Source organism: Leuresthes tenuis, unplaced genomic scaffold, assembly GCF_036924035.1.
Source record: "Leuresthes tenuis unplaced genomic scaffold, fLeuTen1.0.hap1 SCAF_4, whole genome shotgun sequence".
NCBI lineage: Eukaryota > Metazoa > Chordata > Actinopteri > Atheriniformes > Atherinopsidae > Leuresthes > Leuresthes tenuis.
In genome coordinates, this window is record NW_027325358.1 from 28,072,520 (window position 1) to 28,084,795 (window position 12,276).

Sequence of the window (12,276 nt, forward strand, 5' to 3'; positions counted from 1 at the left end):
AACTTCAGACAATCACTGTTTAGCTGCGATTACAGTTACAATATAGATAGTATTGCTTTGGCTTCTAGCTCTACTGTGAGAAACAGTAATTTTTGACAAAGATTTGTCCTTTACAAACAGGTCACCAGAGTTGTTGTTCATCTGAGAAACATAACAAAAATAGGAAGTATCTTGTCCCAAACCGACGCTCATTATTTGTAGGCTTGACTACTGCAACTTTAGCTGGCTGTCCAAGAAGCTTCAGTTGATCCAAAATGCTGCAGGCAGAGTACTGGTTGTTACTGCCAAGAGAGATCACACCTATCTCCAGCCTTGGCCTCTTTGCACTGGCTTCCTTTAAAGTCTAGGATAGACTTTAAAATCCTTCTCACAACATACAAAGCCCTTAATCATAATCATCTCAAATATCTCATTATTCACTATCGCCGAACAAGATCACTCCGTTCTCAGCATTCTGGTCTACTTGTTCTTCCCAGAATTCTTAGGACTAGAATGGGAGGCAGAGCTTTTGGTTTCTGGGCTCCCCTCTTGTGAAACCAACTACCTGCTTGGGTGCGGAACACTGGTAATTTAAACTGAAGCTCAAAAGTTGTTCTTAAATATTGATTTGTTTTAATGTGTATGTGATTTATTTGTTTTCATATACCTCTGTGTTTTTCTTTATCCACTCTATTCAGTAATTAATTAATTTATTTATTTATTCTTTACCTCTTGCTTTTATTGCCATTTCCTGTCATGAATGATCTTGAGTTTTCTTAAATTCTATTTTTACCATGGTTGCTTTGTCTTGATTTTGTTTTACCTTTGTTTTACCAACAAATGAAACAAACTGTGTGTTTATGGATTTTGAAAAAGTCTGCTGGTAATTGCCATTAGTATATCTATTTTACCTGGAAGTGAAATCAACATATGCTAGACATACAATAAATTCAGTAATACATTAAATGTCAGAATCAGAATTTCTTTATTCGTCAAATGTACAAAGTACACAGGAATTTGACCTGGTGTAACAGCGCCACAGAACATTAAATAAAAGTTAACATAACACGACAAGCAAAACATTTTTTTAATTTTTTAAAAAGTTGTGCTTTGAAAGAAATTAAAATGTCTTGTGCACAAAAAATATTTAGAACCTACATAAGAAAAAAACATGCATGATATAAAGAGTAAACTGTATGCCTTCAAATGTTGATTCAGTGACATCTTTCTAGCAATTAATATATAAAATAATTGGCGCACCAAGGAGGTTTTTTTCTTAAGATAATTGGCAATCTTTCTGGAGAAAACCTGGTCTGATGAGGAGAGATGGCATCCATCCCACTTTGGAAGGAGTGGCTCTCATTTCTAGAAATATGCACAAATTTATTAGTTATCCAAAAACATGACAAGGAGCAAATCCTCTTATGCAAACAAAATTTAAAACAAAGACTTCAACTGAACAAAAACAAACTATTAAATGTGGTTTGCTGAATATTAGAGCTCTGCTTTCGAAGTCTCTGTTAGTGAATGATTTGAGATCATCATATTGATATATTTTGTCTTACAGAAACCTGGCTACAGCAGGAGGATCATGTTAGCATAAATGAATCAACTCCCTCTGACTATTTAAAGGGGAACTCTGTATTTATAAAACTAGACCTTATTTCTACTCCTAGTAGAAATAAGGTAACGGAGGGATTTCTACACAAGTACTCTACTGGGACGACTTCACCCACACGCTCCCCTGGAGCACAGTAGATTTACTCCTTGCTTTGTGACAGTCGTCTAACTTCACACGGAGTGTGATACTGCTAGTTTTGTGCAACATGGCAGGATATTTATAAAATTTTGACAATGTGAATGACGACTTTGCGTAAGATGGACGTTCTTACCGGAGTGAATGAGCTGTGCTGCAGCCATGTGTGTCGATGAAGTCGTCCTAGTAGAGGTGCGTGTAGTCCTATAGCTGTAAGTAGCCACATAACATTAGCTATGTGCTAACAGAGCAATAGTACACGTTCGTTCATTCATTCGTCTTAAAGTATTGGTGAAATACAGACAGATAATGCCTTATTTAGAGGCTGCATCGTCTTTGCCCCGTTCATTCCATTATATGGATATATGCCGATCATGAGTTATCTAAATAGCTTCCGAAGGACGCCGACTTGCGCCAAACTGTTCTCAGTGAGTAGATAAACGGAGTTCAGCTATGTCAGTTGAAATAAGGCAGAAAAGAGACAGAGGGGCACCACACCAAGCATCCACAGGGGCCTCCCCCTGGTGCAAAAAATGTTTAAGCCAATTTGATATTATCCGGGCATGACAAGCCCAATTATAATAAAGAAAGTTAGGGAGTGCTTGCTTCTCAGGATTAGTAATAAATAGTAATATATCGTCAGCATAGAGCGATATTCTACATTCATTATCTCCTAACTTGAAACAAGAAAATCCCTGATGGGTCCTAATAGCCTCTACAAGTGGCTCGAGTGCAAATAATAAAGGGGAGAGGGGACAGCCCTGACGCAAGCCTCTACTCAAGGGGAAAACATCAGACACAGAACCATTCACCAGTATTCTTGCAGCCGGAGACCTATACCTTAATCCAGTCAACAAAATTGGAAACCAAACCAAACCTGCCCAGAACATCAAATAGATACTCCCTCTGTACCCGATCAAATGTCTTTTCAGCATACAATGAAACCACAAGAACTGGCTTCCTTGTATTTTGAGAAAACTGTATAAGATTTAAAAGCCGTTGGACATTGGAGTGGGAGTACCTTCCTCCGATAAATCCTGTCTGGCCGATCAAGATAGGCAACACCTCCTCCAATCTCCGAACCAGAAGCTTGGATAATATTTTACAATTAACCCCAAGTAAAGTTATTGGTATGTAAGATGCACACAAATCAGACGGTTTGTCTTTCTTTAGAATCAGAGAAGTTGAAGGAAGTGTGCCCCTTTCAAAAGAGTTTATATGTTACGTTTACGGACCCACCACATATTTGGCCATCTTTTTATAAAATTCAGGCCCAAACCCATCAGGGCTAGGAGCCTTCACACTCTGTAGGGATTTAATGGTCTCCAGAACTTCATTGGCTGTGATCGTCTGTCAGAAAAGTTTGCTTATCATCATTAAATGAAAGTCACAGCCAGAGAGGCCATTTCATATCAAAACTTCACAAGGAGAAGTTGGGAGACAAAGAGAACTGTGTTTTAAGAAGGAATGTTGTCTCCCCACTGATCGTTATCTTTAGAGATCGTTCTCTTTGGAGAACTCTTGTGAATCTGCAGAGAGAAGGTTCGTGTGTTGTTCTCCCCTTGCAAGTAAAATTCTGAGGCCTCTGAGGGATTTCTTACCGTTGTCTGTTAGTTAATTTTTCTAACATCGTCCGACATAGATTCTTACAGTTTCTACAGTAAGAAGATTAATTCTGTCCAAAAAGCTATGTCTTAAAATTTATGTATTTTGACACTGATGAATATAATTCCTGGTAGAACTCTTTTATAATTTTACTGATAATTTTGATTTCAAAATGTTGCTCACCCTTCTTGTCTCTAAGCGAAGGTATTGCATTGACCCTGTCTTGCCCTGGGCTAATCGAGCAAGTCGTTGGCCTGATTTGTTACTGGATTCAAACAATCTATGCCTGGCGTAAAATATTGCCGATTCAGCTTTTTGAGTTGGCAACTGATCGAATGCAGATTTGGCTGCCCCCAACCTCCTTATAGCAGTGGTGGAAAAAGATTATCTTTCTAAGGTAGCAATATCTAGTTCAAGTTCTAATTGTTTAGTTGATGTACTCTTCTTTTTTGCGGCTGTGTAAGAAAGGATGGACCCTCTGAGAAAGGCTTTTCCCGCCTCCCACAAAGTAGAAGCAAAAACGTCAGGTGAATCGTTTGTGGACAAGAGTTCCCATTGATTTTTTTTTTTTTTTAATTTTCCAACAATGCAGGGTTGCTAAAAAGAGATGGATTTAAACGCCAATGTCTAGAAAAGGGTCATAGTAAGGTGGCAAGAGTTCTACAGAGACTGATGAGTGGTCTGAAAGAATACGGGCTGATGGAGCATGCACCAATCCTGTCAAGGACTCATCTGGAAACAAAAATATAATAAATTCTAGATAAAGAGGTATGCAGATGAGAGAAAAATGTGAAACCTTTCTCTTTAGTGCATAGGTGTCAAACTCTGGCCCGCAGTGTAATTATATTTGGCCCGCGAGGCAATTTCAAATTAATATTAGAGCTGGCCTGTCAGTATTATACGGTGGCAGCGCTGTAACACCGCATTCACCACTTATACTACAAATCCCATAATGCTCTGCTATTGTTTTGGCGCGTCAATTAGAACAGAGGCAGATACGCCCCCTCCTCTGTGTCAGTAGCGTCTATGCTAGTGGTCTTTTTGCGCACTCCTTCGGCTGAAAGCCCCGTGCACCCCGTATTCCTGTGCTTCTCCTCCAGACCACACTTCGACCTCAAACCACAGCTGTCACTGTTACCCTACCAAAAAATGGCCAAAAGAAAGGGAGAAAATAGAACTTTTCTGGACAGGTGGGAGACAGAATATCTGTTTACATATGTAAAAGACAGACCTGTTTGTCTTGTTTGTGGAGCCAACGCGTCAGTAACTAAGGAGTACAATATTAGACGACACTATGAAACGAAACACCAGGACAAATATAAGGACCTGGACACAGCTCAAAAGAGCCAGAAAGTAACAGAGATGAAAATAGGTTTATATTATTTTATTTTCAAATTTATTAGCCTGTGTAAGAAGCTAATTTTGACATAAATCAGAAGGCTGCAAACAGAAAGGAGGCATTCAATTTTTATTTAAATTTAATTTAATATGCCATTGATATGTTTTTATTATTGTTATTAGCAATTTTGCACCCCTGGACTTTAAAGTTATATAAGCCTTGCTTGTTCAGTATTCATTGTTAAATCAAAACTTGTTGGGTTCCATATTAAAAAGTTAATTTGTTCAACCTTGGCCCAAATTGATGGGTGCATAGACACTTCCTATAGGAATCTTTTCACCATACAGAACCCCTGTAACCATAACAAATCTTCCTTCTGTATCTCAGATGACATGTAAAGGCAATACTTTTGTGAATAAGTATTGCTACCCATCTACCTTTGGAGTTGAAAGAGGAGTAATAAATTTGGCCCACCCAATCACGCTTTAATTTGAAATGTTCAAGATCTGTGAGGTGAATTTCCTGTGACTTTGCCACTTGCACCTTATCTTTTTTAAACATGGAAAGTATTTTGCGCCTCTTCCAACATGGTTAATTCCCTTGACATTCAATGTCATGACTTTTGTGTTACTCATGAGGTAGCTGATTATTTGAACAAAAAATAAAAATTATCCTGATGAAGATCAAACAGAAAGATGATGACCGATTATGACAGATATAGTACAATAAAATAGTATTTGGCATATTAATTGGATGGGCTGTGCTGGTATGAACATTTCCATCTTCTAATGATGGGAAAATAACTGGAATCTTCTCCATACTGAAAAACAATGTAAAGATGAAGACAATGAAAATTATGAACAATCAAAACAATAAAACACCCACTGGGTAGTTCTCATGCTGCTAGGAGTTCCACTTCTGGAGCAAGGCAGAAGGAAGGAAAAAAAAAAAAAAACAACTCCATATCCCACCCCAGCCCCCACAACAAAATGTTAACACTTGCCTGTTACCACTCTTGGCATCAATCAACAAAAAACATCTATAGCTGTAATTATGAGCCACAAATGGGCCCTCATTAAATGTTAACATATCAAAGTAAACATTATGGAGAGGTAACTACACCACACAGCAAATAATAAAAAGGGAATAAATAAATATATATAAACAATATAGTAGCGCCAGGACCATTTACGCTTGTCTGAGATTTACATTGACGTTACCACACAGTGCTGTCCTAAAGAAACAGGCTTGCTCAACCTGAGCTGTGTTGTGTAATTCCAGATTAAACAGGCAGCAAGTCATAGTTGGAAAATGGCCAACTTTACTCCAGTGTCTTGACAAATTTTTCTGCATTACCTCGTTTCAAACTTGAGCTCAGTGCCATTGTGGTTCACAGTCAGTCACTGGGGTTACATGAGTGCGATCAGATCGGATTATTGGCTAAATTACAATAAGATTGAGTTCTTGAGTTCATGTAGACACCTTAATCTGACAAAAAATGGATCGGATCGGGTTACTCGAGATCAAATTAAGACTGCGAGATAACTCTGTCACGGGCCTCAGGACACAGGACACAGCACATCAAGAACAGTAACATAGGTCACCATCCAACATAAAAACTCAAAACATAAACAAACATTTGCTCGTTTCACACATATAAAACGTGTGAAACGAGTTTTATATGTACACCCATCCCATACGAAGGTGTGGGATGGGGGTAAGCCCAGAGAGCTGCTATGTCTGGCTCTCAACCAATGTTACAGTTCACAAGATGTCATCGTGATACCACAGCAGGTTGCCATGGAGAAGTCCTTGATTGGGTCCCAGTCGGAGTCAACAATCACCAGGTGTTCAAGAAGAAGGTAGGGGGAGAGGTAGTTCAGAGCGTCTCACAGCAGTGATTTCAGGAGAGTTGTTTCAGCAGCGGCCTTGGCCAAGGCCGTTGCCAGGAGAGCAGGAATGCAGATTAGATTATGATTGTTGGTTAGGGCGAGTAGTCATTTTCAATGGACACGTCTCTCACTCTGTTTGTCCATTCTGGCCACAAAAACGATCCATACGACTTTGCAAAGCCACCAGCTTCACCAAGATGTTTTCCATATTGCGGTTAATGACCACAGTCTGAGCGCCAATAGCTCTGGCCACCGATTCAAAAATGCCGGACAGCTTGGGGCCTGTGACTGCTGTCTCCGACTTCCAAATTTTGCGTTACACCAGGGCAATGCCTAATCCAATCAGCAGAAAGCACGTTGTCATGGTTCCGAATATGTATAGATCCTCCACGTCTTCAACGGAAAGAATCGACAGGCACACGACTCTCCACTTAACCCAGGAGTCCCTCGTGTACCCAGCAACAAACGTTCCGTCGGGACAGGCGGGTTCCCCTGGACCCGAGCTTCTTGTAGCAATGTTTAGAGACCAGCCGATCAATTCCATGATTTAGTTTGAAAGCAATGCAGAGAGAGGCACTGAAGTTGAGACAGGACCGGACAAGACAAGAGAAGCAGAAGAGATATGGGAGAGGGCAGAATCAGGAGAGAGTAGAAATGCGACCGCCTTCATTGAGAGCCGGAAGAAGCCTATGACTGCGATTCAGGAGATGGCTGGTAATGAAGCTCATGGACAGAGACAAGATACTGGCACAAGACAAGGGAAACGCAGACTACTTGAACACACGAGGAGCCATGGGAACAGGTGGACACACTTGGGAATCAGGGAAGACAATCAGACACTTGACACGGGAAGAAGAGCAGTTAGGGAGTTAGGGATTTCAAAATAAAACAGGAAATGACGAGACAAGACATGAAACAGAACGTAAATCGTGACAAACTCGATCCAAATGTACACTGAACGTGCATGTCGACGGCAGTGGATCGGATTGAGCGTTCTGCGCATGCTGGAGATTTTTTCCCGGGATCGTCACCTGGAAGTCGAAGCAGACTATATTACTGCTATTGTCGCCGCCGTCGGAAAGACAAACAACGCGATGGTGAATGCGCCGTTATGACATAACCATGCTCATCATAAACGAAATGTAGAGGGATGCAGTTTCATCTTGCTCTTCATTCACCATCTTTCTCGAATGCCTTAGTTTTGTTGTTGTTGGTGGTGGCGGTGAAGACGTCAACCGGAAGTGGCTCTATTAGCGATAGTTAAGATGGGTACAGCGTCACCTATCGTACTGGGGTATGACATGCTTTGATTCGATTCATTCGCCATTATATATCCAAGGATACCCTTGGATACCCGGTCAATTTTAATACGGCTTATAGCACTGGGGCTCGCCTCCAACCCAAGCATAGTTGGCAGCCAAGACTCAAAAAAAGTTGGTAGGGCCTTTTCTTTCCGTGCCCTCTTTCAGGTTGAGAACACAAATGTTATCTCGTCTGCTCCGGTTCTCCATATCGTCCACGCATTCGGCCATTAGCTTAATTTTCCTCTCGGCCTCAGCAACTCTCCCGTCAAGACAGGTCACTATGTCCTGCACATCTGATACTTTTTGTTCTGCCTCGGTAATGCGTTTCCACTGGCTTACCAGTACGACACAATTTATATATATATATATATATTAGCTAGGATATTGTTTTTGAATTGGCTCTATATTAATTAATTGGATTATTTTTAAATTAACTAATTGGATTTCCCTGGATTATGATTACAATGAACTGAATTCCAATTGGCTTGAATTAGACTATATTATTTAAGTGCCTTGAGATGACAGTTGTTGTAATTTGGCACTATTTAATAAAACTGAATTGAAGGGGGTGTTTCTTTGTTTACATGTCAGTTGAGAGTAGGTCAAGGTTTGAACCATAAAAGAAGAACAGTAGCAGTAGGAAATGTTTCTAAACAACAGTTTGTTTTATGTCCAAATAGTCAACGTTTTAATGTACTCTGACAGTGTATTTCCGTCAGTAAAAAACCTGAACAGACACCGAGAAGTCCTGCTTCGTTTTTCATAGAAGCTGCAGCTAAGTTTCCACACCATGGCCTCACTGAATTCCTCCCACGCCCAAGTTTTACCTTCCACAACAACCAACGCTGCAGGTATTTTAGCCACTCGGGACCCACCAGCTGTTTTAAGTGAACCCAAGGATACTCCACAGTCGGATAAACAAGCCTGAAAGGCCTACTTCTTCAGCTTGACAGCTTCCCTCACCATGGCATCCATCAGCAGGCACCAACAACCTACTGGCCACATTTCCTGGGAGCCACAACCACAATAGAACCCGAGTCATTTGAATTCAATGTCCCTAGAGATGCTTTGCACTGCCTGGATTAACTACAAGAAAGACTACGACTCCATGCTGTCCGCACACATGTATAATGGAATGCTTGAAACTCTACAACATCTAAGAGGCTTCATCAGGAACTCAGTGGGACTGTGGAAGACAACCCTGGAGGTCAATTCCAAGCCAACTGCACAAGCTAACATCATTTACCAACGAGATGCTCTGTCCCCACTGCTATTCTGTATAGACCTAAACCCCCTCAGCCATATTATAACAAAGAGTGGCTATGGACACAGATTCCAAAGTGGAGCAACCATCAGCCACATCCTCTACATGGACGACATTAAGCTGTATGCCAGGACTGAGCGTGACATCAGCTCACCAATACGCTTCACTAGGATATATAGCAAGGATATTAGGATGTCATTCGGACAAGATAAATTTGTATATTATATATGTAAGCAAAAGTGTTTGTATTTGGGTGTCAACAATTTTCTTTAAAATGATTTAACCATATTTTGTCCATAAAGTAGCTAAATGTAAGGGTGGTAGCTTTTTTCTGAAATATGAGGCCTATAAGTTGGCAACAAAAAGAGGTTTCAGGTCTAACTCATTGTATTACTGAGGAACACAGAGAAAAAGTAGCCTTTTTTCAGCCAGAGATAACTTAAATATTTGCTGCTATTGTCACTTTGTGCTTGATTAAAACTGAATCAGTATCAGAATGAGTACTGAATGGTATTCTTACATGTCCAGCTCTGCCAAGCTCCAGCGCTATGAGGGCAACAGGGCCGCTGTGGTCCGTGTCCCTGCAGCTGTCAGCTACTTGGAGGTCGACTCTCCAGGAGAGCGCCTTCAGACTGGGCTCCCAGCGGCTCTGAGCCAGCAAGCTCTCCCTCACACGAATTCGCTGGTTCTTCCAGAACCGAGAGAGGGCAGCAGTCTGTTCAGCACTTACCCCACTGCCACCCTGCTTCTTGGTCTGAGCTGTGAGGAAGGCCTCCAGCTGGGCATGGTCCATGTCTGCTGTGACAATTGACTGAGAGATGAAGGAAGAGAGAAAAAGGAGGATTAAGTAGGGTACAATACAAAATTTGAGTTCTGAAATTCCACTGGTGAGATTTATTTTGTCCCTAAAATATATCATTTTAAAACCTAGTTTATGCTTCAACGTGGACCCCTACGCCGTAGCCTGACGTGCATCTCCAAAAACTCCTAACTATGCGTCAAGTTTACGCGGACCGCAAGGGCTGTGATTAGTCCACTCAGAAAGTAATTTCCAGCAGCTGCTTTTTCTGGTCTTAATGGCTGTATATGGCGAAGAAACTTGTCAAATCGGCCCGTTGACATTCAAAAGTATCGAAAATGCATTTGTTCATCCTCAGTGGGTGAACCAGTGTTGTGAATTCACCCGTTCAGTCTCGACCGGATTAGTGGTCATACAGACCACCTCCGCAAGCGTCTTTTCTGTCGCCTGCGATTCAACATTTGCAACATAAGCATTTGTTCTTCAATATTGATGAGCTCCAACTGCAAATACAGCTGCTCCACCACAGTTGCCATTGTTTACTGTTGTTAACTGTGACCGGAAGAAAAATCAAGGATTCGGCTATAACCCCTGAAACCACACAAACACACAGCCACACCCTACTAGTGGCATGGTGAATTCCAGAGCAACGCGTTCCCTCGATGCAGAAATTCGAATGCTCAATGACGGTGTCATGTCCTACAACGTCGAGGTGACGCAGAAGCATAAACTAGGCTTTAGTCATTTACATGTTTTAAGACATATTTTAAAAATATATATATAAATGTAGAAAATATTAAATAAAAAAATAACAAAAGTCAAAAGGTATAATTCTATAACTTCCTTTATAATATAATAAAAAATAAAAAGTAAAAAGATGCACCAGTCACAGGCTAGGGGTCGCGGTACTGCTGTAACATTTTTATCCAAAACCACTGTGAACGCTGTCATTTCTACAATGAAGTGGCTAATTCGGGAGACCATTGCAAAATAAGTTGCTGAAAGTGTGATATTCTCTGTGCAGATAGATACAACCCAGGACATTATCTCTCATGAGCAGTGCTCTGTAATTCTGAGATATGTTACAGATGCAATTCAGGAAAGGCTTCTTGCAGTGGTTAAGTGTGAGGCATCCACAATATTTTGTCCAGATGCTGATAGATGTGATGGAACACTCTGGACATCAGTGTCAGTAATGCTACAGATGGTGCATCAAACATGTAAGGTCAGTACAGAGGCTTCTCCACACTCCTAACATCCAAAGCCCCAAACCAGGTTCATGTTTGGTGTTATGCACATGTGCTGAACCTAGTTCTGGCTGACACAACTGAAGTGGCCATATCCAGTGGGTCCCTTTTCTCCCTCATGAATGAGATTGCTGTGTTCATTCGTGAATTGTATCAAAGGATGAACGTGTGGGAACAAAGATGCCAGGACACTCGACACAGACGTCTCTCTACTATCGGGGAGACAAGTTGGTGGGCCAAAGATGAAACCTTGAAGAGGATCTTTGGGTCATTTAGAAAACCAGACCTTGCTTTATACATTAATGTCCTCATGACACTCAGTGTCTTTCAAGGTCAGGCCAATTTAAAAACTGCAGTGCGTGTCAAAGCTAGAAGATTCTTAGAGGCGCTGATGAGGTATGGCACAGTGTTAACTGCTCAGCTTTTCTTGCGGATTTTTGAGGTTACAACACCGCTGTAAAAACACCTACAGTCAAGTTGACTAGATCTCTTAAGTGCACACAGGATGGTAATGGCAACTCAAGATTCCATGAAGAACATGACAAGAGATTTTAAGTCAGTTAAGCAAACTGCTGATACCTTCGTCCAGTGGGCAAATGCACAACTCATGGTGGACGTAGACTGTGAGCTTGAGTTGGAGGCAGAACTTCCACAGAAAAGGAAAAGGAAGATGATGGCTGGAGAAGCGACAACAAGTAATGATGTACAGATGCAAACAGAGCCTATGAAGTTGAGGTCCATAACCAGATTATGGATACAATCACAGAGAGCATCCACGGGCTTTTTCTGATCCATGGTACACTCTATGCAGATTTGGCACTTCTTGATCCGAGAAACTTTTCTTAAGTGTCATCAGATGCTCTGCCTGATTCTGCATTTCAAGAACTTAGCAAATATTTGCTCAGGTTTGACAGTCTGAGTTAAAGTGTCTGGCAGCTCAGTGGCCACGGCTTAAAATGTCTGCACTTGAAGAGTACAAAGTCAGGATGGTAGAGAGTGGCTGTGATGATGACGAAGAAGATACAGATGTACTAAACAAACAATGCAAATTTTGTAAGGAATGCCCAGTCTGCTGCTATCAAATTCTAAAA

The 12,276-nt window shown here is 41.1% G+C and overlaps 1 protein-coding gene across 2 annotated transcripts in view; it reads right to left on the reverse strand.

Annotated features, from left to right (window-relative positions):
- The window catches only part of commd1 (copper metabolism (Murr1) domain containing 1), a 31,574-nt gene that overhangs the window by 11,109 nt on the left and 8,189 nt on the right, over positions 1-12,276 (reverse strand). The window contains exons 2-3 of one of the 2 annotated variants that reach the window (XM_072383533.1): positions 9,660-9,950; positions 1,007-1,344 (exon numbers count right to left, since the gene is read on the reverse strand). In XM_072383533.1, the coding sequence (XP_072239634.1) occupies positions 1,339-1,344; positions 9,660-9,950 (297 nt within the window). In that variant the 3' untranslated portion in view covers positions 1,007-1,338. Of the gene's footprint in view, positions 1-1,006; positions 1,345-9,659; positions 9,951-12,276 lie in introns of those variants that run through there. The other variant, XM_072383532.1, reaches the window with a different exon arrangement.